The sequence below is a fragment of the Physcomitrium patens genome, chromosome 15 (assembly GCF_059467195.1).
Source record: "Physcomitrium patens ecotype Gransden chromosome 15, ASM5946719v1, whole genome shotgun sequence".
In the NCBI taxonomy this organism is placed as follows: Eukaryota; Viridiplantae; Streptophyta; class Bryopsida; order Funariales; family Funariaceae; genus Physcomitrium; species Physcomitrium patens.
This window is the reverse complement of record NC_143424.1, coordinates 6,994,693-7,022,434: the sequence shown is the minus strand read 5'-3', so window position 1 is coordinate 7,022,434 and position 27,742 is coordinate 6,994,693. Positions and strand designations below refer to the sequence as shown.

General features: G+C 41.6%; 5 protein-coding genes and 1 non-coding gene across 14 annotated transcripts; 3 read left to right on the top strand and 3 right to left on the bottom strand.

Annotated features, from left to right (window-relative positions):
• The first annotated feature begins 3,019 nt into the window (after positions 1-3,019).
• Positions 3,020-3,091, top strand: TRNAP-CGG (transfer RNA proline (anticodon CGG)). Its single transcript has one exon. It is a non-coding gene; the product is annotated as a tRNA-Pro (tRNA).
• A 4,610-nt stretch (positions 3,092-7,701) lies between these two features.
• LOC112292500 (mannosylglycoprotein endo-beta-mannosidase) lies at positions 7,702-15,771 on the top strand. Of its 2 annotated transcripts, XM_024541046.3 has the most exons (12): positions 7,702-7,887; positions 8,215-10,597; positions 11,674-11,813; positions 11,904-12,279; positions 12,470-12,528; positions 12,650-12,698; positions 12,837-13,070; positions 13,206-13,378; positions 13,507-13,711; positions 13,846-14,122; positions 14,238-14,566; positions 14,654-15,771. In XM_024541046.3, the coding sequence occupies exons 2-12, from the start codon at positions 10,565-10,567 to the stop codon at positions 15,476-15,478; spliced, it is 2,700 nt and encodes an 899-aa protein (XP_024396814.1). In that variant the 5' UTR covers positions 7,702-7,887; positions 8,215-10,564; the 3' UTR covers positions 15,479-15,771. The 2 variants fall into 2 exon arrangements, with proteins under 2 accessions (XP_024396814.1, XP_024396815.1); XM_024541047.3 differs by lacking the exons at positions 7,702-7,887; positions 8,215-10,597 and adding an exon at positions 10,966-11,464.
• Positions 15,772-16,552: 781 nt separating this feature from the next.
• Positions 16,553-18,466, bottom strand: LOC112292503 (xyloglucan endotransglucosylase/hydrolase protein A-like). 3 transcript variants are annotated; one of them, XM_073539171.2, is made up of 5 exons: positions 18,321-18,466; positions 17,962-18,188; positions 17,704-17,804; positions 17,264-17,476; positions 16,553-17,105 (listed from the first exon to the last, which is right to left on the bottom strand). In XM_073539171.2, the coding sequence occupies exons 1-4, from the start codon at positions 18,368-18,370 to the stop codon at positions 17,429-17,431; spliced, it is 426 nt and encodes a 141-aa protein (XP_073395272.1). In that variant the 5' UTR covers positions 18,371-18,466; the 3' UTR covers positions 16,553-17,105; positions 17,264-17,428. The 3 variants fall into 3 exon arrangements, with proteins under 3 accessions (XP_073395272.1, XP_090112457.1, XP_073395271.1); XM_090256331.1 differs by having other exon boundaries at positions 17,962-18,465; XM_073539170.2 differs by having other exon boundaries at positions 16,553-17,476; positions 17,962-18,465.
• Positions 16,630-17,360, bottom strand: LOC141044467 (xyloglucan endotransglucosylase protein 6-like). Its single transcript, XM_090256104.1, has 2 exons — positions 17,248-17,360; positions 16,630-17,105 (listed from the first exon to the last, which is right to left on the bottom strand). Exons 1-2 carry the CDS (start codon positions 17,358-17,360, stop codon positions 16,673-16,675), a joined length of 546 nt encoding a protein of 181 aa, XP_090112230.1. The 3' UTR covers positions 16,630-16,672.
• Positions 18,467-20,660: 2,194 nt separating the features above from the next.
• LOC112292501 (exosome complex component RRP45A) lies at positions 20,661-25,059 on the bottom strand. 6 transcript variants are annotated; one of them, XR_002972765.3, is made up of 9 exons: positions 24,237-24,497; positions 23,233-23,442; positions 22,910-23,005; positions 22,675-22,789; positions 22,403-22,483; positions 22,095-22,283; positions 21,665-21,953; positions 21,422-21,489; positions 20,661-21,300 (listed from the first exon to the last, which is right to left on the bottom strand). XR_002972765.3 is itself a non-coding variant. In XM_024541048.3 (9 exons), exons 1-9 carry the CDS (start codon positions 24,362-24,364, stop codon positions 20,951-20,953), a joined length of 1,539 nt encoding a protein of 512 aa, XP_024396816.1. In that variant the 5' UTR covers positions 24,365-25,059; the 3' UTR covers positions 20,661-20,950. The 6 variants fall into 6 exon arrangements, 5 of the variants coding, with proteins under 5 accessions (XP_024396816.1, XP_024396818.1, XP_024396819.1 ...); XM_024541048.3 differs by having other exon boundaries at positions 21,652-21,953; positions 24,237-25,059; XM_024541050.3 differs by having other exon boundaries at positions 21,652-21,953; positions 23,984-24,419.
• A 429-nt stretch (positions 25,060-25,488) lies between these two features.
• On the top strand, positions 25,489-27,732 carry LOC112292344 (uncharacterized). The gene is made up of 4 exons (XM_024540699.3): positions 25,489-25,788; positions 26,402-26,556; positions 26,905-26,972; positions 27,241-27,732. The coding sequence occupies exons 1-4, from the start codon at positions 25,631-25,633 to the stop codon at positions 27,385-27,387; spliced, it is 528 nt and encodes a 175-aa protein (XP_024396467.1). The 5' UTR covers positions 25,489-25,630; the 3' UTR covers positions 27,388-27,732.
• Positions 27,733-27,742: the final 10 nt, after the last annotated feature.

Genomic DNA, 27,742 nt, shown 5'->3' with positions numbered 1-27,742 from the left:
CAAGAACTCTAGTAAAATGATAGGCCACATGCCATAAGAGAAGCAACATAGTCAAATTAAATTGTATTCTTGACATTCATCCTACACTAAATGATGGTTTGGATACTATTGTTTTGTTCTTTGTAAGCATGAACAAATGTTCTTATTGTAATGTCTCCAACAATTACTTTAATGATTGATATTAAGTTTGTTAAGCAATACTTTCCACCATCAACAACATTATGTTCTTTAAAATAAGTGTCAATGATATTCTATGAGAAGAATGTTAAGAAAGCATCAAGATTTATTTATTTATTTATTTTTCACCATTGAGCATTGTTGTATTCTTAAAACTTTATAAGGTGTTGTGTTTGTCATGTGTTTGCAGTTGTTATTTGGGTAAAATGATTTTGACTAGTGTTGAGAATTGGTTGCATTCTTTTGTTTCTCCACCAACCTTTCATTAGCTCCTTTTTTTTTTCAACCAAATGATTTAGAAAAATGCCAAATAACTTTGAGCACAAATTTTGATTAAAAAAGACATATTGGAGATCCATTTATCATAATTCTTGTTCAACAACAAAACAAAATTCAAAAAATGCTTGCACAACTACCAAATATAATTTTTTGCAGGAATTGTAAGTTAGAACAATATTCTATTATTATGCGACGAAATTATAAATTACTTGAGATAAATATCCTAAATTAAACCAATTATCTTATATTATATGAACCTAATTTAAATCCTGATCATGTATTTTGATAAATTATTGAAATATATACCAAGCTATTGTAATATTTGATTGTAAAATTTATGGCTTAATTTTATATTTTTATACTAAATAAATTTGGTACCATTTGCTTGTTTTTTTAACTCTAATCTATATAGATATTTGCCTTTGATTGTAGTATTATCTTGTTTGAAGATAATAACAAATCCACAAAATTGTAATGCATGTAAAGCTATTGCATGGTTACTTTAAAAGAAAAATTTGCATAATTTATTGGTTTTTTCTTAAATCACATTTTAATTTTATTACATAGAGAAAATTTTGTTGAATTTTCTTGTAATCAGTAAGAATTAAATATTGTTGTTTTGTTTTTTTTCATAAGTTCTGCAATAGCGATTGCGATAATCATGATTTATCATGCTTGAGTTTGATACTTTGTGGTAGTAGTTTAATAATAATCATACTTCAAATCTTCTTAAGATTAATTAATGGTTTTCAAACATCATATTCATTCATTACAGAAAAACGAGTTTAAGCATGCTCAACAGTCGAAGAGATGAATGAAAAACTTTCAAGGCTTTGGATGGACGAGATCAAAGGATGTGCGTCCATCCGAAGGGATATTTAGGGTTCGCCGTTTCTTTGTCAAGGTCGCGTTAGGGTTTCGGTGACTGTTTTTGCTACATATGTGCAATCATTCTAAAAGTCTGCAGGATGCGGCCTTTGGCTTCGATGTATTGTGGTCCTTAGCAGAGAGTAGTCTTATTTTGCTGCTGTCGTGATTTGTTTTCTTGCGGGTTGCTGATAAGAGTGACTTTGATTGTGCGAGGGTCAATGTAAAAGGCCTCTGGTATCTGGTGCTGCCTGAGCTAGCCCCGTGCTTGTTATGATGCAGCGCCTCGTAAAGGTTGCCGAAATTTAGTCGGTCAGGCGCGACGTGGGTTGGGTTGTCCCTTCACCATTACTTTTGTCCTGTTCAAAGTTAATTACTCTGCTAGTTTTGTTCGAGTGGTTTTAGTGCGTGAGCTTGTCCTCCAATTGGTGCAGTTTCCTAGTGTTGCTGCGACCTTTGATGGGGGAAATCCTCTGAACAAGCCCTTGTGTTCCCGCGACGATGAGTCTAAGAAATCAAGTCGAGGGTATACTGTCGTCCTTGTCGTATGAAAGCACACAAGATTCATCAGGGTTGGCCCTCCTGCCACCCTTCGGATATGTTGTGGTATTAGGGTGCGGCGAGGGCCAGCACTGCAATAATAATCTGAAAGCATCTGAATTCTGTGATGTGTAGAACATTACCATCTTTCGACTGAGGTTCCCCAAATATATTATAGTTGGATAGGGATTGGAGGTTGGATGATGACATCAACATAGACCTGTTCCGAGTCTGTCTGTGAGGGATACAAACATGCACTACCAACTGACAGCCTTCAACCCTTCTCCAATGCTTAATATTTTGTAGTGTAGGAACTCTCTGTGTTACTTCTCTGCGGAATGTCGTACTTGAACGGGTCGCTCTACTTGATAGAGTGTCATGTACATCTTGTATATTGGAGACTCGGTGCCTAAACGGGGTAGTAATTAGCGTGTGAAATAGAGGGTGATAATTGTTTGAATACAATTTCAATGCTTACATTCTAGTTTGTTTCGGATTATAAACACCCAAGGATGACATGTCTTAACCACACCGAAAGAAGGGTGGCTGCCTTGCTGGTACTGTACACGACAATCTCGAGCCCCAGCGCTATGCCCACTCTTGCAGACAGTAGCGCTTCTCTAGGGTAATCAGTCTAAATATGACTGGGTCTTAGGAAGAGATCTGCTTGCGTTTGAGCTGCTGAGGACGAAGACTGTGTTATACATGCCAATTCCCTGGGTATCCACGCCATATGTGGACAATTTCGGCTTAACTGAGGGTTATATGAAACACTAACAATTCTTGATGTTGTTACTTCCAATCTTAATGCATTGTGTCTGGACAAGTGAACGGTGCGACACAAACAAATCAGATCAGAGCCTCTAGGACATCTGCGACTCAAGTGTAGCCTACGCAATCATGAATTTCAAGCTTGCGATATGATAATACCCTTAAAAACCTGCCAAAACTCCTTTATTCATTAAAACTAACTGAAAGAAGTGAACAACACACTGTATAACTAGTAAAGACAAGGCGAGAAAATATACATCCATTAATCCTCATTTGGAAAACAGTGGAGAAAAAATTTAATAAGGAAAACAGACACTGCAGAACAGCCTGGATATTTACCTTTTTAGTGCAATATATAAGTTGAAGCGCTCCTCATGATCGTGGCGGGCACTTGGTCTAGTGGTATGATTCTCGCTTCGGGTGCGAGAGGTCACGAGTTCGATTCTCGTAGTGCCCCGAGTGAGATACTCTTCGAAATTCGTCTTGAGCAATTTTTAGAACATTTTGGAACCCCCTCGTGGAATATTCAGTCACACAGCATTGGAATATGCAAGCGGATTTCATCAGAGTTTGAGTGGCTGTTGACACTTGAAGTCAGAGCATGCAACTTGTCATCATAATTCTCTTGAACTGGTCGTCCTTGTTTTACTTCAGGATACCTTATCCTGAGTTCAACCAGAACATCGGTCTCATTCTAAATGTATTGCTCTTTGAATGCCTCGTTAACATATAGACACTAGCACATTTAGACAATTTTGTATAAAAGTTGCCAGTCATTGGTTATTTATGCTCGAATTAATTTTGTACATGTGATGAGGAAAATCCAAGTAGCTTACATGAGTGTAAAACTACTTAAATCTATAATTTTTCAAGGTTGAAATGGAGAATGTCGTGGTTGAAGAGAATTAAGATTGGACTGTGAAAGAGTAGTAAACTAATCTGAAGATTGCTGAACTGAAGATTAGTGGATTGAAGATCGGTGAATGAAAACCAATATTGGTGGCATAAAATTTTGAAAAGCACTCAACTAAAACATTAGAGTTGAGGTATGCTGTTGTTTTGTAAGTTTTGAAGTACTTAACTTTATCTTGAGATAAATCAAATTCTTAAATTATTCCATTAAAATGACAAACGCTTCAAATATACTTTTTTTTGTCTTCAGATTATTCTTCTAAATTCGCAAAGAATATCAATGTGGAATAATTAAGATAGAGGCTTGAAATAGTATCTTTGTTTAGAATACTGAACTGAACACAGGGCTAGGGGTTGTTCTTACACAACTGGTCATTAGATTGGTTGATTTTCAGTTTAATTGACTTAACCTCCTTACTACTACCTTGTAATATCAAAGTTACATATGTAGTTTAAATAATGGCTTGTTCTTTGTCACCCCTAAATTATTCTTAAAGTAAGCAATTTTTTTGGCCAATATTGCTAAATTCATTTGGTTAAATTGCTCTTCAGACATGAAAACATTTTAAAGGAATTATTAAATCAATCCACCTTTTTACAAAATCGACCCACCTCTCAAATTCTACATCTTTGTAGACTTTATTACCATAGCATGAATTAACCTTTATCAATTTGGATCATGAGCATCTTCGATCAAACTAAATATAAAAGAAACAAAGTCCTCATGATTGAAAAGAATATGTAGAATATGGAGAGTGGGTTGATTTAGTAAAAAGGTGGGTTGATTTAGTAATTCTCTATTTCTATTCATTATTTCTTGGTTTTGGTATGTGTGGCTCCACTTTTTCTTTATTTTAAGATTGTAAAGTCATAAGCAATCACATATACGACTTGCCCATCATCTCATATTGCTGTAAAAGGAGAGTGGTGTTCAGAGGTTGGTGATCTCCTAGACAACATCAAAGCCAGTCCACATGACCATGACTTGCCCATAGAAAATTCACATTACTAGCCAAGCACCCCTCAAATTGCAGTAAAAGACAAGTAAGAAAGCTTCTCACCATGTAGACCTGATTGAGACCCCATTCCAAAAAAAAACGCTACCCCACATGAGAGCATTGACCCTCCATTCTACTAAAAGATCATCTAGTCATCTCTGCTGAACTCAACATCATTGAAGCCCTCTATCTTGGAGCTGAACTGATATATATCAACAAAGGGATTTATGTTCATCAAAGAGGTTACTTGATGAAGATGCTAAACAAATATGGAATGGATACATGCAAAACACTAAAAACACCAATGAACCTTGGGGTCCATCAACTGGAAGATATGGGCTCTCCTCTAGCCAATCTCAAATTATACCAAGGCATGATGGGAAGCTTAGAATGGGCCATGAACATTCAACCTAATATATTATTTGCGGTCAAAAATGTAAGCTCATAGCTTCCACACCCACAAGAAGACTACCTCAAGGCTGTGAAGAACATATTTTGATATCTTTAAGGTACATTGGATCAAGCATTATTTTACAAGTATGAGAATAAAGGACCTCTACTTACATATGCTGACACAGATTTTGCAAGAGACAGAGATATACGCAAGTCAACATGTGGAATCTTGCATAAGCTAGGAGGCTCATCTGTAGACTAGTGCAGCAAACGTCAAACCACTGTAGCTCTTTCTACAACTGAGGTGGAATACCTCGTACTTATCGAAGCCGCCCGTGACATAGTCCACTTGCAAAGACTACTGGTCAAACTAGAATTTCATCATACATTACCAACAATACTAAAAAGTGATAATCAGAGTTGCATCAAACTTGTGAGAAATCCAGACTTGCATGCACGGTCAAAGCATATTGAGCTTCAACACCACTTTATTCAAGCAAAAACAACATCGGGAGACATAGAAGTAAGCTACACTCCCACCTATTTACAACAAGCTGATGTTCTAACGAAACCATTAACTACTACACAACACGCTAATGCCCTCGAAGAGATTGGACTATGTCAACTGTCATGAGGTCTGCAAAGCCCTGCCTGCCACCATAATCACCAGACCAGCCTCGGCCAAACATTAGTCTTTCAAATTCACCTCAGCAACAACTACCATCCGATTAGTGGCACGAGTTCTACACATCACCCTCAATGATCCATTTGTTGCTGCTTAATCCCTCAGGCTGCTCGAGCTGATAAGAGAATAACCCAAAAATTGACGTCCTCAGAATAGTCGTAGGATTCTCCCTAAGAACAACCTCAAAGTAGTCAATCTCTACCAAAACTCTTCCTGTCACATCCAGAGGCCTTCGTTTCTTGCTTTGCATAGAATCAATATAACCAGGAATGTCCAACTTCACAAAATTCAAAATGACCTAGTTATTGGTCAATTCAATCGATCCCCTCCAAGTACAACTCACTCTTTGGAGCCTAAACAAGAGGAAGGGACTGTTGACAGACAACAGTCGAGGCATAATTCTATTACAAACCAAACTGTCTGGGAATGGAAGAAGGAGAACTTAAGAAGAAGGCTCGTAAGCAAACTCCAACAACTCGGATACGCAGTGAGTTGTAGTTGCACTAAAACTGGTCTTATCATCAGAAGTATCAGTGCCGGGTTTGAACGAAGTATCAAGAAGAGCCCTCAAACAATGGAAGACAACATCACACACTCTCCAAACGGTGCTTGCAAGACACCAAATACCAAATAACATAGCCTTCCACTGCAACAAGTAAAAGCGGAGGCTAAACGCCTGCAGCTTGTCCCGTCCAGTCAACTCAAATCAAGAAACAAAAAAATTTAGGGTTAGGAAATCACGGCAATAAAATGCTTTACACATTGACAAAGATCCTACAAGGATTTAACAATCAACCCCCTTGTTGAAGACATCCTATAGAGAGTGGAGAGTGGGTTCTACAGGAAGTGTTAGAAATCAGCAAACTGCTCTCTCCGACTCTGATACAGTTATTCGTGAAAGGAGAACGAAAGAGAACTCTATTAGTCAACCTCAACTAATGAACAGTGGTGAAAGGATGAATGGCCAACCATACCACACGTGAACACTAATGACCACTGCTTAGTTTGTTTTACAAATGTTGTATACAAACTTCTGTTTGGCAGCTTACAGATTTTCTCTAAATAAGAAGTGCAAGGTCTTTTGTATATTTCTTTTTACAGGTCCAGCTTTGTCTAGTGTGATAGAATCATGCATGGTGCAGAAACTCACGAGGTGAGTTCAGGAGATAGAGTACAACTTATACTAACGAAGCAGCACATAATACTAGGAGCCCATCGGCCCTGGCTTTGCATCGGTGATTCAATCTGCAACCTGTGGTTTGCAGTGTAGCAAACTCAAGAGCTAGACTCCCTTTGCAACGCAGATGCTAGATGAAGCAAAAATCATCATCTTCTGATCTGGTTGGTTTAGTTCACGTGCAGTGGATTCGATAGCAGCGCTGGCGTGAGTTGTAAAGTTAAGACTTGTAGATTTGTTTACGAGTCCGTCGTCACGTACTCACTCGGAAATTAAACCGAACATTCACAGAATCGAACTTGGGTTTATTCGTTCGCGTGACTTTTGTAAGGTGATTTCAGGGGAGTAAACTGTGCAGTAATCCTTACGGTGGCGCACGTTTCCAAGTCACGACACTCCCATCTGCAGGTGCAGTGTTGTGAACTAAGCAACGTGCTGAGTGGTCGTGAACGATGCTGTCACCCACTCAATTCGAATGATCTATCGGCCACTTCCAGTGGATTAGGAATTCAATTCTATGCAGAATTGCCACACTGGCTACAATCGGTAACTGTACGCTTCACAAAATTCTTGCTGTCTGCTGAACTGGTCAGTAGGTCACCGCGGAATGCCGTGAAATTTCCTTCTCCTTTACGGCTAGAATGTGTAATCGTGCACGCCGAGATCGAAGTGCTGCTGTTGTGTTCGAAACTGCGCTCATATCTCTTAAGTTATGTGAGTTTGGGTGGTATCGCTGACGGTACATGATCATCTCTTTTGAGCATCGTCCACTTCTGGCGAATATTTGTGGAAGTCTATGGTAGTAGATGATCCATGTATATGTTGAAAAATATCAATAATAAAAATCTGTTCTGGGGAATGAAGTGATAGTGCAAGGTGACCATCTACTTAGAAGAATGGATACCAAAGTAAATGAACCGACTAGCATGGCGAGTCAATTGTGAGGAGACTGGGCAGTAGCTGGTGACAACAGACACGGCATTCCTTCGTTCCCAATGCTGCAGGCATCCTGAAGCGGTAGCTTTGTCAAGCTTGCTCCTTGACTTCGACTCTGTCCATTCGTATCGATCGCCATTGTTGTTGATACGGTGCGTGTACACGTCCTCGATCCCCAACTTAAGACTATTTCCCCATTTTTCAACTGTCTCGTTCGTTATATGGTATCTGTTTCTCTTCAGTTACTGTAGGAACTGCTTACATCAAGTAGACTCTGAGCTTTGATGATTACCCTAGCCCCACTTCGATGATCATCTACTCTCACTTCAGACGAGTACATTAGGGTTCACACGCTGCCATTATCCATGCCGAATCGATCACTCATATCGGCTTTGAATGTGAGGCCAAGTTGCGGGAAATTGCAGTTGCAGAAGCAATGTTGAGCTGGATTTTTTTCTCAGCGTGTGAGGAGATTGCAGGTTACGAATGAATTGAATCGACAGAGTTTTCGTATGCTTACGAAAGCATTCGTGGACGGCATGGGAGAAGACGAGCAGCAAGTTTATTTGGGATTTGGTTTAATTACGAGCTTCACCATTGCAACTCTCAGTGGAACGTGGACGCAATAGTGTTTTATGTGGTCGACACGCCCTTCCGCAAGTTCAAAGACCTCATTCCAGGACATCGTGGCCAATATCAAGCATCCTAACAATCAGACCATGAGCTTCATTTTGATCATTAGAGACTTGAGTAGCAAAGCCAAACAACGAGGTCTTATCCCATTGACCGGGGTGGGAAGCAACATACGCAGCGACGCACCAGCACTTCAAGCTGAATGGTTGCGCTGCGAAGAGCGTGTCCAACCAGAGCGAAGTGAGGACGTGCGAATCAGTTGAGGCAGATGAGGTGGGCAGGGGCGAATCAGTTGAATCAAATCTTTTGCGACAAAAGGAACCGTTATCTGACAGTACCTGCGGCACTCACCCTTAACACCTTGAGAAGTGCGGGATTCTTTACATGTTAGTCGTCAGTATTTGATGCACTCTATCGGGAACCGTTGGTGGGTATCGATGAAGTGCGACAGTAAATTGGAGTGAGTGATAAGAGCGAGATATTTGTTGGTGATTCGTGTAGAAGCACTTTTCAATCGAGTGTGTTTTTTTTTATTGAACCCAGATCCAGATATGTAGAGACTATATCAATTGCAGTCAGTCAAAGGAGTGGACAAATTTAGAACTCTGTTGATTACCGATAGATCTTTACAGAATCATGGTTGTGATGAAGCCATGTTAACCTAGCAAAATTCTATTGGTGAAAGTTGATGGTTGATATAAGCTTTTAGAACAGAGATTTCTTAGCGGTTATCTCATGGCCAAAACTGCAATTTATGTATTTCTGCTTCATTATCTTGTCAGCTTTTGGTAGCATGACAGACATATGAGACGTATTCTTTGAAAAGCTTCCAATAATTTGTGCAAACGTCCTCATTTCATGCTACGTGGCAGGAATCATGGTTTTGAGTGCCTCTTGCCTTGACTCAATGTGCAGAATCTTGCACAGCCGAAGCCTAGTGTAGCGAGCTTCTTAGGAAGTACTTAGTATGGCCCCTCGATGCCGCACAAACAATATGAAAATTCATTCACGGAGAAATGTTTGGAAAGTGACATGTATTATCCAGCTAGTACCATGTGGTGAGCAATTTGTCATGGGTGTTGAGTGTAGAGTCCAGAAGACATTCATCCTTGCAGAGTACTTTCTCGTGTGTGTGAGATAGGTCGTTACTTCTAACAAAGTGTTCTACGTAATCAATGAGGTCAACCATAATATGGTCTACTGAATCTCTTGATATCCAGCAATCAGCGTTTGCTGACGTGGAATAACTGAGGTATTTGGATAACTTTGCCATGTTTATTCCTTCGCTTACCGAAACTGTGGTGTGTCGTCCATCCTACATGCTCACTGTGCTCACTATTTCAATCAATTAATGACTTTCTTAGGTTTACTCAATGTGAGAATGTCCCTTCGAAGAGGAATGTTAACTTCAGTGTTGACAAAGACTCTAGTCTACGTTAAAAACTGGAGGTAAATGTCAGAGCAGCCAGCTCAATTTGTGTGAGAATCTAGAGGGTTGGGACTTCAGAGTTGGCGACTATTGCTTCATGTGCTGTACCTATGTGAGATTGCAGCAGAACATAATGACTTACCCTATCTTTCTTACAAGATGAAGGACAACAACCAGTGGTGGTACTACAGATCTGCAGTGGCGTGCGTGTCAAATAATCTCATATCAGTTTAAAGACATTGCTAACATGAGATTAGGTCAGTAGTTCACTGTCAGACTCACTTTCTATTGCCACTTACGAAAGGTCCATGTAAGTTAACAAAAGAATTCGGTCTGTACTTCATTGTCAGACTTGTATTGCCACTTACGAAAGGTGCATGGGAGTTGAGTAATTTACGTTGGAAACACTCTACAACTCTAGCACACCCACTCTCACTGTTTTGATAGTGAATTCAGAGTTGTCCTGCGCTCATTTACGACAAACACTTGCAGTGGCACACATGGTTCCCATCATAAATGTGTGGCTTCACGTTGCCATGTTTTTACGCAAAGTGGGTATGATCTTCGACCATCGAGCTACATAAAGCACTGGCTGTTTGCATTACATCATCCACTCTTTGGAAGTCTTAGTCGGAAACCATGCAAAGCTGCAATTGAACATCTAGCTAAGTGCTAGTGTTGGCTATAGAGAGTAAATTTAGATAGTAACTGATTGAAGTCTGTGAGAAACGCTTGATACCGCGAATATTCAGGCGGGTCCTCACAGGATGGTGACATTGCCAATGTCCAAACTAGGGCTGGTGAGTTTCTAAATCTTTCTGGCTTATTTGTTCCATGAACGCATTAGAATTGACTAACAGTACACGACCAGCCTAAGCACATTATTTTCTGAAGCACTTTCATTATCCTCCCTCGCCAACTTGTGAAGATGAGACAGAATTGAGAGACAGTTTTGCCCGTGCCCCTGGCAGCAGTAGCCGTGCCAGAGGAGGCCGTGCTTATTAATTCCTCATGTGGAAAGATATGGATTGAGACCAGACCAGTGTTTATTATTCTTTAACGTGATGGAGCTGACCTTGAACTGACCACTGCATGGTGTCGAGATCTGGTTCACTGCCTTCCTGCTCCCTTATTCCAGGATTATACCGACCCTTCAGTATTTCTCTCTGGATCTGTCGGCAATTGAGTCTTGCGATTCTATCTTTCCTCTAAAACCTAGGTGCTCAACTTTGTGTTTGGTAGGGGTTAGCTGTGTGGATGATTCAGTCTCAGTAATAAGTTACCTAGGTACCGAGAGGTTTCAGGTGGCGAGATTCGTTGCATGTTGAGTGTACGCAATTTGAACTTGAAAGATGCTGCATATGTTATCTATGTAGTGTTTTCGCAACTGCTGGCTCTGGTAGTTGTATATTAAGAGCGTCCTGCCCAGATATAGGCTGCTGAACGCATAAAAACTTTCAGGATCTCGTAACCACTGTCATCAATACATCCATTTTGATTGCGGTGGAAGTTGTTTAGACTGCTCATATCGTTTGGAGAATGTGTTAGTGTCCTATTTCGAATAAAGGGTTTCAAGCTTCTTTTTCGTTAATACCCAAGCTGATAAACGTTGCCGGAAGAATGCACACATTGTACAGATGGTTGACAACTCGAACCATGCGAACAAGGTGTGCAAAAACAATCGGGTCTAAAATAAAACATTTAAAATTTGAAATCTCATTAGTACCTCTTGACCGCAAACTGTTCAGAGAAAAGTACTTACTGTGGGTAATCGTCACTTCAAGACAGAGACTAGTATAGCACCATTTCATGCATGTGAAGACGCTGATCACATTGTTTGCGGCAAGTCCCACTGAAGGATCTATGTGGTGTGTAGGCTGCAATAGATCTAAACCAAGGATGGGTAGCAGCAAGAGCATCGGATGTGAGCCAAGGTGGAAAGGAGCTCACAACCGGCGAGGTCATTCCAGCTGTCGAACCCAACACCCCATGGATCAAAGGAGTTGTGCCTGGGACGTAAGTGAAAGGTTTTGCCCCCATTTCACAATCCTAGTTGTATTAGGTGCACTAGAAGACGCTCAACTGACGGTAAGCACATGTATGCAGGATTTTAACGACACTGCTGAGCAATGGCCTTATCGCTGATCCGCTGTATGGTCTCAACAATGAAGCTATTCCCGACATGGGGGACGTGGGCCGGGAGTATTACACTTTCTGGTTCTACAATAGCTTCGAGCTGGCGGCTCCCATTCCGGAACATGGCAAAGTGTGGTTGCAGTTTCGAGCAATAAATTACCAAGCGGAGGTGTTTTTGAATGGGCACAGCAAACTACTCTCCAAGGGCATGTTTTTGCGGCACACAGTGGATATCACTGATTGGATCAACAGTGATGGGGGAGTGAACCGCCTTGCGGTGCTTGTGCATCCTCCCGACCACCCTGGCCACATACCACTTGAAGGGGGTCAGGGAGGAGACCATGATGTGAGAGCTTGAAAACTTCACCTTGAAAAGACAGTGTTGGGATTGTCACAGCGCTCAATACATAGCAATTTTGAGTGTCAGAATTTTTTACGAATGTTTTACTTCTGGAGGAGGCTGCCAATTAGATCCCAAGTGAATATTCTCCTAACGTAATTGCCTATGTGGTTTGACCCTTGTGACGCTTTGTTAGATTGGCAAAGACGTTGCAGCTCAATACGTCGAAGGGTGGGACTGGATTTGCGCCATCAGGTAAAATACTACAAATCAAAGCGCATTCAATTGAAAGCTAGAAGTGATGCTCTTGATGGAGCTGTTGTGTCAACTGAAGTGCTTGTCAACACTCAACACACCATGTTGGACTGCTGCACAGGGACAGGAACACCGGCATTTGGGACAAAGTCACTGTATTTCAGACTGGGGTAATCTTGCATTGTTCGGCTTAAAATTGCAAAACATTTAAGATTAGGGTTCAAATTTTTCGCCCAATTAAACTTTCGTTGTTTTATTTCCAACAATTATTGGGACATGGTTTGATTTTGTGCATTTGTGGTCCCTAGCCTGTGCGGTTGGTGGATCCCCATCTTGTGGCGACCTTTCCATCTTCGACTTACACAGAAGCACAGCTTTGGGTTACTGTGGAACTGGTTAACACTGCTTCGGCAAAAATCAAAGCCACAATCTCCGTTTCTGCAACATTGGAAGATCAAGAAAGTTTGGGTACATCAACAATTTCTGCGACGCAAGTTGTTGAAGTCAACGCCAAGAGCACACTACAGTACTCCCTGTTTCCAGTATGTGATAAATATTCTCCTCCGAAAACTCGATATGGTGAACATGAGCTTAGGATTGAGTTGCACACTGCGTTTCAATACACGTACACCTATCAACATAAGCAGCATTGCCTAATCACTTCGATGTGGGTTTAGATTCTTGTCGAGAATCCGGCGCTATGGTGGCCAAATGGTATGGGAGAACACCCTCTGTACAAAGTAGACGTTACAGTAGAAGCTGGAGGCTTTAGTGGACTATCTGATTCGTGGAGTCACATGTTTGGCTTTCGCCACATAGCCTCTCATATCGACACTGCGACAAATGGACGGTACACTTTTCGACCTTTAAAACATCATAGTTCGAATAATGCCTACTTATAGGAGATCCAGTTAATAACTTGTTGGCATTGCTGTGAAGATATGGTGAAGAACTGATTTGTGGTTTGGAGGTTTGAAGGAAGTTCGAGGTGAATGGAGAGGCGATCTTCATTCGGGGAGGCAACTGGATTGTCTCGGATGCTTTGTTACGCCTCTCTAAGGAACGCTACAACGCAGAGATTGGCTTCCACGCAGCTATGAATCTGAATATGATACGCATTTGGGCAGGGGCCTTGGCCGAACGTCCTGAGTTTTATGACGCATGCGATAGACATGGCCTTCTGGTGAGTGACCCAAATTCAGGTATACAATCCATGGGCTGAATTTGTTAATTGATTATTGGATTTTGAATGAAACAAATTGACTCAATTAATCAATACTTATTTACTCTTGAATATTTTGATGGTGCATAAGATAGGTTTGGCAAGAATTCTGGATCACTGGCGATTGTAACGGACGAGGACAACCACCATCAAACGCCGAGTGGCCACTCGACCATGAGCTCTGGCTCACTTGTGCATACGACACAGTGAAGCTCCTCCGCAACCATGCCAGTTTAACTCTATGGTGTGGAGGGAACGAACAACATCCCGCCGATGATCTCAACGATGCTTTAACCAAAGCTCTGGTAATCGTTTCTCCTGATTCAGGGAATCCGAGCCAATCAATTGATGGAACACGTCTCTACATTGAAGGTACTATGATTGTTAACTTTTCTTTCTCGTAAGCAGTTTATTTATTACAATGAACACAAAATTGGAATAACTGCATGTACTTATTTTCATTTCTGTTGGATGTTGACGGGTGAAGGGTCGCTGTGGAGTGGAATCGCTGCTGGAAATGGCTTGTTTCGAGATGGCCCATACACAATCCAGATACCAGAAAATTTCTTTACAGAGTACTATTATTCCTACGCATTCAATCCGGAAATTGGAAACGTGGGAGTCCCAAACGCGGATACCATCCGCTCCACCATGCCGCCTGAAGCATGGGATCCCCCCGACGCTTTAGCTGGAGAACATCCTAATGCTACTTGGTTTTACCACAAGTACATTGCCTACGCAGATGGGCAAAACCTCATCCCAGGCCAAATCGAGGCATTCGGCACATACAACAGCCTTGACGATTTTTGTGAGAAGGTATAGTATCTTATCATGAGCTAAGCCTGAACATGATTTTCCATGAACAGCTAATTAAGTTATGGTGATTGATTGGACGTTGAACAGGCCCAGCTTGTGAATTACCACCAGTATCGAGCACTCATCGAGGGTTGGAATACATGGATGTGGACTCACTACACCGGAGTGCTTATCTGGAAGACCCAGAATCCCTGGCCAGGCCTCCGAGGCCAAATGTACGATCACCTCTTGGATCAGACTGGAGCTTATTTTGGTCTTCGATACGCCGCTGAGCCACTTCATGTGCAGCTCAACCTCCTGACGTATAATATCGAGATTGTGAATACGACGCGGACCACCTTAACGAATGCCACTTTGCAGGCCATTGCCTACGACGTCGATGGCAACACCCCTTGGTCGCAAACGTTTCCTGCAGTAACGGCGGCGTCAAAAAAGACCTTGATTGTTGGGCAAATCCCTCTGTTCAAATCCATCAACACCCAGCCTGTGTATTTTCTTCTGCTCAAGCTCTCCAGCTCCACGACTACACTAGTATCCCGCAATTTCTACTGGTTGCATCCTATACCTGGAAACTATCTCCAGCTAGCAGGATCGTATCGATCACAAAAGATCGACGTCAAAGCGACAGCTACCTCGAAGGTCAGTGACGATAAATTGTCTTACAATATCCAAGTCCTGGTCGAAAATCGAACGGCAGTAGTGGCATTTGGGTTGCGCTTCCGGGTGCACAATGGAAATGCTACTGGTGTTGACAAGCGCGTTCTCCCAGTGTTCTATTCCGACAACTGGTTTTCGCTTGTTCCGAATGAGACTGCCACCATTGATATCTCCTTCACGATCTCTGGTAAAGATGTTTGGCCCGTGCTTCTCTTCAGTGGGTGGAATGTCGCAGAGAAGGCAGTTTCTTTCTAGACTAATTACCTTTTTTTAAAATTTTAGTCATAGTCCATGTCAATTGCAATACATTTCATGGTGAAAGGACATTAGTAGCGGAAGTCTGGCGTCTGTAGAAGCTTCATGGTATGCTAGTTAGTGCTTTCAAGTGGACGTTAACAACATTTATAGTACACATTGGAAGGGTTGTTTCGCATCAAACATTCTGAGTTTAGAACAGAGGTGAAGACTCAGAAGAGGTCATTCCTTATCAAAATGGTCGTGATGTATTAAAATCAATATGTAGTGTCTCTTTCGATACACCTACTGCACATCCTCACTTTCAGTTCAAGTATGCATTGTGAAAAGGAGCATGTCTTTAAAGTTCTCCCAAACCTCTACAAGATTTCGCAGAATATCTGCTCGACGTTGTCTCTGTTGCTAGTATATGGTACTCTTTTAGTTGAAGAGCTTGCTGGATCTTGAATCACTGCTAACGAAATCCCTGAAGGTGTACATGATCCTACAGGAAACCTTCATACAATGTAGCAAAGGAGGCTTTTTATGAACACCTACATGTTCAATTTACATTCCAAAAATTAATGAACCTCAATCTTTGCCTGCACATAAATGTGAAACGCTTTAATATTCTCGATAATCTTACGATCTTTGTGGTTTCAACTCCGAGTTTGGGAACAGTTGCATGAAAAGTGGTGATATGTCTTCTGATAATTTGTATAGAATGTCGATCAACCTCAAGTAACATATTACATCAAATGTCGTCCTTATCACTCTTCATTACATGAGCTCTTGATTCCTGGGGTATGTCGCTCCCTATGAAAGTGCTCAAATTCCAGCAGCTTTTTATAATGTGGGATGTTGTGTTGCCATGCCCGAAATTGGTTCATGATTGTCATATAATTTCGAATTCTTCCACTCAAAATGTTATACTCTCGTACATTACACACAAATCATCTACTCGCTATTTACTCCCCACAAAAAAATGTTGCAAATCGAGGAGCTTGGTTACAAATCTTTACACCACTGCAACATTTCCACGAAAAGGGAACTCATGAAAGGTCGGGGCCTCGCTGAGATACAACTCCCGGGATAGAAACTCAAGAACATCACTACAAATTCATTGATGTTTCGTTTCTTCAAATCAAATGGAAGATGAGAATTGCATGGAATGGTCAGTCTAAATACTAATAATATTGATGTTAAACAAGACTTTCAATAGCTATTGAATTGACATTCATCCGGTAGTCCGCTAGGAAACCGCATCCTGTCTTGGCAATAATCGTAGACAATATACTTCCGATGGTGCTTCTTCAGCTGCTCTATTTGCCTCTTCGTCGGCTCCTCCTGATGCAGAAACCAGTACTTATCAGAGTCATAGCACTCAGGGAATTCAGTCTTGTTGTCGCATGCGGTTACAGGAGAAGCAGGGCATGCTTGACATCCATGGACGCCATCGAAACCCTCGTAGTGAACGACGAAGGGAGCGTAACTGTAGTTGAGCTTTACCCGGCCACCTTGTGTGGCCCATTCGCCGCCATCCCAGATGCTGCACTGAATCGCTAAAGGCTTACCCACAGGATAAGGGACGCCGGTCTCATTGCTCACGTTGTGGAAGACTCGGATCACCTTGTTATCCACAAACCATCTGCACAAAAATTTACTCGTCAACTAGGACTCAGGGATGCATTTAATTTAACTGGCACAGCGTTGATGTGTATGAGCTCATGACTTTTGAGGACGAGGCAGTCGTCTGGAGAGGTACTACAAAATCGGGGCAAGAGGATGACAGATTGCATGGAGTACATGATGAGGTGTTGGTTCCAGAGGAGTGAGTATTTGTGGAAGTCGGCGGTAGGGTCAAATTTGAGATAGTGGTGCTGCTATCGGTTGCCTTCTCCATTGACGTAGACATTGGTTTGGAGCGTGACTGGATTACCACTTGTGTTGCCCAGAAACTCGAAATCCATTTCATCGTGCCTGTCTGACTCTTTGGTTTTTTGTCTCCGGGGAAGAAAACTGCACAAAATTTTATCGCAGCATGAGTATGTGACATTTCCCTTAACAACATCGACGAAGTCTGACAGGTCAACTTATAGACTCAATAAGGTTGCACACTTAATGTGGAAAAGTTAATTAAGAATCACCGGGTTGATTAAATTCCTTATCCGTTCGACGCAATCCTGTATGATTTGGTACTACTTTTTGGGTACAATACAGTAAAGTAGATCAAAGATGTGGCGTACGTAATATGTAGCAATTACACCGGCTGATTCGTTTGGAATCAGTTTAATGAACATGCTAAAATAACCGAACATGAACCGGTTCTTCGATTGAAAGTGACCAACTGCACACAATACGATGACCATAAAGATTAGCCACTGTTCAACTTGTGGAGAATATCTTCTGTAAATTGGTAGCTCGACGTATTACTCAAAGTCTGTACAATCAAAGATAAGTTTTAATGCGACACGTCAAACGACTGATAGAGAGTTCGCACTTACACGATTGATTCGTTCCAGTGATCTTGAGGCTAGCGTCCATACCATCGTCGCTGATCGCTAAACCATCGTTGGGGACTGGCGTGTAGAGGTTCATGTAGTTTTGATCCCATGGCACTGGCGACGCAGTGGAAAGTTTCGGTTCTCGTTTTGACAAGGATTCCGGCATGACTGAATAATTTGCTGACCAGCGTGGATGATTGTCCCATTCGATGCCATTGTCGCAGTGCCTACCGTCATAACTACGTGTGAGGTGAGGTTGATCACCATTATGTGCATCAACAACATGAACAGTCATAAGCACAAACTGCACCGATAATATCAACACCAGAACCATACAAATTTTGTCAAGTTTGGCAAACCTTCCTTCTTCCACAACAATAGTGCAACTCTCTATTCCCATTCCAAACATATCGTAGAATCTTTTGGCTCTCTGCAATAAATCATTTAGCTCCTGGTTGTCCTTTGTCTGGGTGAGGACTTATATAACTGGTGAACCATGTTTCAAGCGTGAGATAGAAGAACCGAACCCAAGGTGAACTCAAATTGTGCTCTCGAAGTATTGGCAACCGTCTACCTACGCAGGACCCCACGTCGCTGGATCGTGCGCTTGATGGCTAGCCATGTTGATCTCTAAAAGCACAGCTCTCAAATTGAGATGGACGTTGAGTAATGGAGGGGCATCATCATGAAATTTACTTCGACTAAGGGGGTAGAAACCAATTCAGCATCAGGGTACTAGAGCGTAGAATTACTCTCAATGCTTGACTTGCGTAATGATCAATGGCCCTCTTCAATACTCGCAGTAAAAAATTCCAATTTGGTGCTCTGCAATTACGCAATATTCCGGATCTAGTGAATCCTTGGGCAACCTCACGCGTACATGAACCTTTAAACATACATACGTGAATCTATATTGTGCTAATTTTTCTGAAGGTTGAGGCCTGCATGAAATTAGAGACGAGCAGGTTGTCAGTGCTTATCATATGTGAGCTTTTCTCGAAGATGATGATTATTAGTAGTGTCTCGAGTTAATCTGTTAGGAGAATATACTTGATGCGAACTGTCACCGTCCCTGCGATGACGTTGGCAGTCTCATATGAAAGTCATGGCTCGCGAGTAGAAAGATGCATTATCAATCTACCACAACATAGGCGCCGCTCAACCTCCCGGGGCCGTCTTGCTGGTATTGCAAGACGTGATTACCTTGAGACTTAGAACTCCAGTCAAGATAAGTCTGGCCTGCGGTAACCTTGCTTCCTACTTTGCTTCCCACTTTGCCTCAGAACATGGTATGGGACCCCCCACATACACAGGCCAACCTGATTATTTTATCCATTTTATACCCATGTCTTCCTTCCGATCGAGATCGATTATAAACCCAGTGTCTACCTCCTCATGACTCGACGAGCTCTTTTCGGCACGCGTCAGCACAGAAACCAGTATCGTCACTTCATCTGATCAACCTGGAGTGAATGTCAAGTGTACATGCGGTTGCGTGGAAAACCACTTAACGCCTGTACTGTTGCATTCCTATTAGGAAAGTATTATTTATTATAGATACATTTTCCACGAGGAAGTGAGCCACTTCGTTACCACTGACACCCACATGATGCTTTCAGACCCATCCTTTTATTCAAAATGTATGGGAGTTTCCAACTATGAAGGGATAACCTAGCAGGGAGACAGTGACTTTGATGGTTGAGAAAAACCAAAACAAAACGAAACGAAAACGTATAAGAGATTCTGCTCCAATTCCTTCACTTCGGTGACTGCAAGTGAAAGAAGTTGATCGAATTCAGGTCCCCCGTACAGGAGTCAACGTTCGTCTTTTTCATTGGTTAACACGTGAGTTGAGAGTGCAATTTACAATAGAGTTGTGTGTGGCGACAGAATCTAGATCGTCTGAGTCAAGCTGAGTGATGTAGATAAAATGACTCGTGGCTTCATCTTGCAAATAGAGTGCACTTGAAGTTTAAGAGCCACATGGGCAATGCTAGCTCGTCACCAAAACGGGATGATTAGTACATGTTGACTGGATGTTCTTGTCAGGCAAGGTGACCTCCACTGTTAAGCTATTGACTACTTAGGCCACAAATTACTTTTTTCTTCAGCTGAAATGTCTCTACCAGGATTAAGCTTGCGAGGGGTTACATGGAAAGTGCATCAAAAAATTCCTACCTTCACAGAAGTGGTATTTCAAACAACGCATCACAACACTAGTACCAGACATTGACGAAGAAACAAATGAGAAACTTTAGGCAGCCTCAACGTCTAGATTAGGGACCTCTACATCCATGCTACTTATGTTCTGTATTACACAAGCGTGGTAGGCTTGCAAATAACGAAAAACGTGATGAAATTCTTCCTGGAACAAACTGCCTCTTGAGACTAAAGGGATAGACAGAAGGAATTTATCAATGTGAAGGAGCAACAAGAGAAACACTCCCACAAACGAATTAAGACTCAACTGTAACATCTATAAATTTAGAAAGTACAAATCGAGATCTAATATTTTCACGTACTAATTCTGACTAATCAAGCAAACTCTAGCACTTACAGTGTTTTCAAAAAGAACAAAAAATAAGTAAGGTTATCCTTAAAAGGTTAAAGATTTCGAGATCACAATTTGAAGGCTCGACCCAAAGAATATATTTCATGCTAGTTATGAGCAGCACAATGGATTTGAATATACAAAATACTCCATGGAAACCTCACCTGGGATTGTATTTCTTGTCATTCTAGCTACCCACCAGAGAGGTAATGCACTGTAAAATTCAAGGATAGAACGCATATTCTCTCTTCAATGTAGATCAATGCTTTGAATCCTCAGTTCGAAGTTGTTTGGACAAATCCGGCTATTGCGTAGTGGAACAATTTACACTAAATTGGACATTTGCAAATAACCCACAATGGCAGATAAGCACAAAAAGTATGAATGTCAAGTACCATGGAGAATTAGGATATGATTTATCCAAAGACGTAAAACTAATCAGTCTTGTCTACCACTGCCACCCCTCTTCTTTGGCTTCTTTTTACCAGAAAAATAGAAGTTCACGGGTGTGCCTTCAGGTTGACTTACCGATTTTGTTTCCAATGCGGCATCACTCTCTTCAGTTGAATCCATATCTCCCACCCTGGGGAAGATGGGCCCAAGTGGACGAGCGTCTTCTGAGATAAGAGGCGAGGTCTGGTTGGCATACACTGCAGCTGCAGCAATTTGATCAGAAATCTGACGTTGAAGGGGTTCTGACACCAATTTTGAAGACATCCGTTGTGATGAGACGCCTCCTCTAAGAACAGCTCTTGCAGCTACATCAAACTCCACGAGCGCATCCGAGTCTGGAAAAAGTCGGAGATGTACAACAGCATCAGCTTATGGCATACTAAGTAGCATTTCCTTATCAAACTAATAGATCAATACATATGCTGGAAGAATCGACTCCGAGAGCGGACTACTTACCAAGAGGAAACAAGGTGCTCCTGGTGCCCGGGCTTCCTTTCAGTGGAGTAAGCTTTACATCATCACCCCTGAAACCAAGGTGCCCAACATACTCGGTCAAAACTCAGCAAAACAGGAAACAACCTCGAGCAGTCGCCTGAAAAAGGAGGTGAACCAACTTCACCGTCTATAGAAACTTTATAATGGCCACATAACAAACCTAACAGTAGCATTGAAGAGACTATAATTACCACGCAGATTCACCTCCAGCAAATAAATCCCTTCCTCCTGCTCGAGATGGCTTTTCAGTAAGCGTTTCGGCCACTTCTGTCTCGGTTGATTTCATACGACTTGAGTCAGACATGCTTAGATCCTTGATGCCCCTCTCCGTATCTAGCGCCTGTTTAGGTTCTATGTCCTCTGATGTTTCTTCCATCTCAACTTCTATCTTCTTAATGGGATTTGGAACCGAGGAAGCTGTATCTATTTGATTTTGCAAGTTAGGGTGACGCCGTATTTTCCGCTGAGCTCGTTCTATCTCATGAATTTCAACCTGACACCATCAAGTTTATTGTTAAGTAAGTGTGACTGACCCACGTTTCAGGATAGATGGTCGTGAAGCTGAGGACTAACAATAAACAAAGCAGTCTGATGGGAAACATAATGTTGAAATGATTCCAATTTAGTAGCTTACAGCTTTCTTGAGGGTTTCGGTCATTGACTGTGCTTTGGCAGCTGCAATGCGAAGACATCTCATAACTTCACTAGCAGATACACCTACACCTCCTCCTTTCTGGACGGCACAAATTTCCCCCTGCGAATTAATTGTGATCGTGATTCTGCCACCCATGACCTCCTCTTCTTTCAGGTTTGGATCCAGCACCTGTTACCCACAATTTACAATTCATATCCAGCAAATAATAATTTATGGTGGATCCTCACAAGACAATGTGGTCATATAAGCTATCAAACGTAAGACTCCAGCAAAACAAGATTCCTTACTTGAAAGTTCCCGTCACCAAAAAATGCAAAAGTCACAGCAATCGGAAGATGGTGAATAATCAAACCAACAGGCTCCCGAACCTGTAACCATCAACAAGATCTAATTAGCGCCGTGAACCATCTATATAACCTGTCGTTCAGTGAAGGAAAACAAGATTATTGTGCGATAAGTCAATCACAACTTTTGATAGCTTTGAATGAATAATTTGCACATTCAGGAAATCATTCTCAGCTTACGCGAGGGGAAATATTTATGTGTACAAGGATCCAACCTCAGGAGGATGAACAATAATTTGTTGGCCATCATCGCCTCCAACAGTGCATTCTGGCCGTCTGTAAGATAGAAGCGCTGCTAGAGCTGCCAAATTTGCAGCATCCACCAGGTTCCTAAAAGCCCCAACCGAACAACCTTAATAGGCAATAATATCCAACGTTCACCGACATGGGTTTCAGTTATCCATTGAGTGTACAGAATCTGGGAAACAAATGAAGAGAAGATGAACTTACCCGTAATTATCCAGAATGTGGATATCCACCCGGATGGACCACACAGACCGACCAGACAAAATACATAGCGACTCCGTATCCACGGCCCTGCTCTCCCTGCCTTTTCATGATGAAGTTAAGCTTACTGAATATGAAAAACAACAAAAGCGTCGCAAAAAAAATCAGAACTACAATAGGAACTTCAATTCGCCTTCGGACAGCTGAGCAACAACATAAGTAGGCCAGTTTAGATGGCAATGCAATCTTCACGCACAGAAGAACAAAATCAGAATTAAAGTAGCTAGATGGCTGTACAGAATGGGTTAAGGATTTAGACAAAACACCTTAATCCACGGTCTATGATACGACCTAGCTCTACCGCCATCTCACTCGGCCGGCCTGGCTCAAAAGCAGGATCCCCCATTGGCGAAAATTCTGTGAAAATTGCAAGAGATCCTTCATTTCCCCGATCTGGGTATGGTTGCGTAATTTCTCCCTTCACAACTGCTAAAACCCTTGTCTGTCCTAGTTGTACCTCCACAGAACCATCTTCCCTGCATACCCATGAAAACATCAACACAAATTCAGACAAATGCTACAGCGAGAGCGCGCAAACACGCACGCACATTAAAAGTAAACAGAAGCGCACATACAATAAAAATCTGTACATATATGGTCCACTAGTCCGAGCATAAAAATATCTGCAATTTATTTTCACACCCATTCGACGTTGCCATAGAGGCTGACAGTCACAAGTATTGAAGAGGAAACTTGCGACTGATACGACAAGATATCAGAGACTTCTAGTTCATGTAAACACTCTTGAGCATGTCTCCAACATATTTACTCCGATTGTACATCGCCGTTATGCAACCCTCACAAGAAGTCGCAGCATGAGGAATTCGTGAACATCTCCTGGAATACTTATAACTCCATGCCCTAAACTGCAGAAGATTCTTAATGAAGGTCCTTAGTCTGCACTGCTAGCATATACCCGCTAACTGAGATCCGAAGTGAGTTTGCACCTGACCATGAAACAACATCAACGGCTCCAATGAAGCGTTAACTAGACAAACAATCCATGACCTCACGTACTTCAGGAGCATCTAGACACTGCTCTGGTCTTCTCCCGATTGAAAACACCTTAAAAATTGCGTCATTCATGACAAAATTCTCTTCGAGATCCTCACTCAGAGGGTTCTAACAGATGAGATTTTCCACTGCTTCTAATGACCTAGCTGTGATGTCTCTGTAGTTGCCTTAGCCCCGTAACACTATCATACGGCAAATACAGGCCACGACGGACTGATTGATGCCGAAGAGATCGAGAAGCACAGCAGGGACGAACTTGAGGAATTTAATTTGAAGACGACGATAATCAAATGGAGTACGCCCGTCAATCCGTTGCTCCTCACGAATCGCAGCTACTATGAACTCCTTCTCATTAGTGCTCATCCGCAACCCTGCGTGCGACATGATTCCTGCGTTCCTCCCCCTCAAACACGCATAATCCTTCAAATTTTGAATATGAAACTGCAGGCTGGAAACTGCAGACTAGTCAGTGAAGCTTCGTCTCTCGCGGGCATGAAAAGTCCCAAAACCTATCTTCGAACCCATATTCTTAAAGCTAGGGTTAGGGTTTGAGGGCCAAATCATGGGCCATAACATGGATTTCGTAAATCTAATTAACTCGAAACTGTTCCTTCTTTTTCTCACTTTTATTGAGTAAATTTCCACAGTTCCCTTCCTACTAAACGCACAATTGTAAGTACTTGTATTTAACTAGGTGAAGGTGACATTATGATTTGTTAATGAGTCTCAGCCAACCTTTAAGTGCGTAACTGAGTCCGTTGCCTGTCTAGTAATCACTTGACATAAGGATAAATCTCAAATATAATCACTAACAACAAATCAAACAATATACTTCTAGAAAAATATATTTTTTAAATGACACGTAATCAATATCACTTATTCATTTATACACATGTTTGTGTCTGTATACATATACAAACAAGCATACATGACGTGGAACATAAAAGAATGATATTTGTATCCTCACTGGTAAACAAAGGTATTTGACATGATATACAAAATGATACAAATATGTGTTAATGTTCTAAAAGAATACAACGATGTTGGATATAACGAATAATAATACACTAGCGTGTAGGTGAAGTAAATGTTAACGATGAATTTGTTCAACTTTTGCAGCACCAAATAAAGTTTGTCAAAAATAGACGTCTGAGATTGGAATCACCTTCCATAGATATAGAAACTCATCCCTGATAACAATTTTAGACCAACTAAACATATGAATATCAGCAAATCAAGGCATTCTTTTGGGAATAAGTTTAGAAACATTTGAGGGATTCATTTATTGCAATGCAGGCCTACTTTATTGTTTCTCAGAAGATTAAACCAATAATAGGACAAAAATTTGAAAAGCAGAATTAAGATATTCAAAATTAGCGCTAAGATTTTGGGTAATCCTACGTAATCAAAGCGCTTCACGCGGGGATGGAGAAGAGGTACCCATGACCGTATGGATGCCCAATTCCGTGCCCCATAAAATACGCTCGTCTCCGGCCTCGGATGGAGCGGTCTAATGCTGTGGATGATTCGCTTCGCCTGCTGCTCCGAGGCATCCCCAATTTCCGAGTGACATTTGTTAGAGCGCAGCTTTGTTCCTGCTTTCCAGCTTCGAACGAGAGGGTCTGCTGAGCAAGTGTTGGCAGAGGATTAATGCGAGTCGTTCTCATGAGCAAAGTCAGCATCAAGAAGGCTGCGGCAGAGTTGGACGAGCTCTCGGAAGAGGAGCGGCGGGCGTTGCGGATTAGCCGATTCCATGCGGAGCAATTGCAACCTCGTGCGTCCACCTCCTCCAATCAACCGCAGCCCAGGTACTTGGCAGATTCGGTAATTACTTCATATTCTGGTTTTGTTTGTCGTGTATTTGGAAGGCGGGGTCGAATCTGCCACTCGAAGAGCAATCGGTTTAGGGTTTAGATTGCTTGGTTTTCATCTCGGATTATTTCTATCATAACGTAGTATCTGAGCGAATGAGATTAAGGCCGTTTTTATGTCGAGGATTGCATTTAAAGTCTATATATATATATATATATATATATATATACATTTTCCGTTTTTCGTGTTTTTGGAAGGTTTTCATTGAATGAGCATAGCTAATATAATGAAATTTACCATGGGATTCTCGAAGGATTTAAATACATTCTAAGAGTTCAAAATGTTGTTGTCAGTTTTGCCTAGACATCAGCAGCATTTCATCGATCTGCCTTACTGAAACCTGTTGTACGTCATACTGGATTTTAGGGTCAAGGAGCTTTCGATCACTTCTACAGTAGCTAAATATCTGAAGAAATGATGGATGTTTTGGATTATAGGGATAGACGATAAGATTACTGTCGCCACAGACCCGTTTTGAGCACTGCGTGATACTTCTGCCGAACACGGAAACTCATGTTTTTAACGTTCCACGTGTCTCTTTGTCTGCAGGTTGGCTCATCCTGGAGGGGCCTTGGCCACAAATAAAGCAGCAGCACTCGCCAAGTTTCTTAAAAGGAAGTTGAATGAGCCAGGCGGCGTTGCAGCTCTGGATCCTGAACTTGTTGAACGTGCGGTTGAAAATGCTAAGGCCACTGTCATCCCAGGTACTACTGTTTACATCCAGTCGCTACAATCTCTCTCTCTCTCTCTCTCTCTCTCTCTCTCTCTCTCTCTCTCTCTCTCGGTGTATGTGTGCGTGTATATATATAATGTTTTTATTATGTATTGACATCAGCTTCTGAGGCCTAAGAAGTTCTGATTATTCAAAGCTTGCATGTTTAATCCGGCCTCATTCGTGAACTCCCTTTTGTAACAGCCAACTTCACTATCCAAGTAATCTACCAGTTATAACCGCAATATTTTGAGAAGTTTGGACTGTAAAGATATTGCGTTTCATAACACCTCATTGAATGGGAACTACAGTCTCACAAGTGTACTTCTCTCTTCTGCAGGCCAACAGCCCGCCGCTTGTAAAGGCCTCAAAATCCGTCATGTAGACACCTTTTCCGATTCGGATGAGGTATAATGCTCGATGCAAACTTTTACTACTCTCTGCCTGAACAAAACTCTATGTCTCTGGCTTCTGATCATCCTATGAATCTGATAAACGGGTTTCAATACTTTTGGAAGCGTCTTGGATGAGTTTTCATGTGTCTTAACCGCACGAGGGTTAAAGATCTAACACCCATCGCTTCAGAATCAAGCTAGTGTAACAGTATTTTACAGTTGAGTTTATAGTAAAGATTTAAATCAACTTTCTCTAAGCATTCTTGGTTTGTGTTGTGTAGGAGGAGGTTTTGCGTAGACAGCTCAATGCTGAACAACAGCATAAAAGAAATTCAAAGACGAAAAAAAGCAAAACACTGAAACTCGAACAGAAGCCTGAGCATAGAAATAAAAAGAAAAGCAAGAAGAAAAAAACCAAGAAGTCGTGAGGGCGATCAAGTTATCCGTGTCAAACCATAAGCAAATCATTTACAACTAGAGAGACAAAATAGGTCTCACCATTTTTTATTATGTAGTTTGGAATGCCAATTTTAACTGCTACATGAACCTCTGGAAGCGTTGGTAGACGATCCAATCATCGATACGGTGGATTTGTAGCCACTATTCCTGAACTTGAGGTCAAATCTGTTAGCTGTTTGGCGCAATGCAATATATTCTTTATTGGTATTGCAGAAAGTAGCGCTGCCGATCTCACGCCTGAAACATTAGCATATAAGACGAAGTGTCTTGTATTCTTTTAAAAATTTGGTTAAACCTTCTAAAGATCTTGCTAACTTGATCATA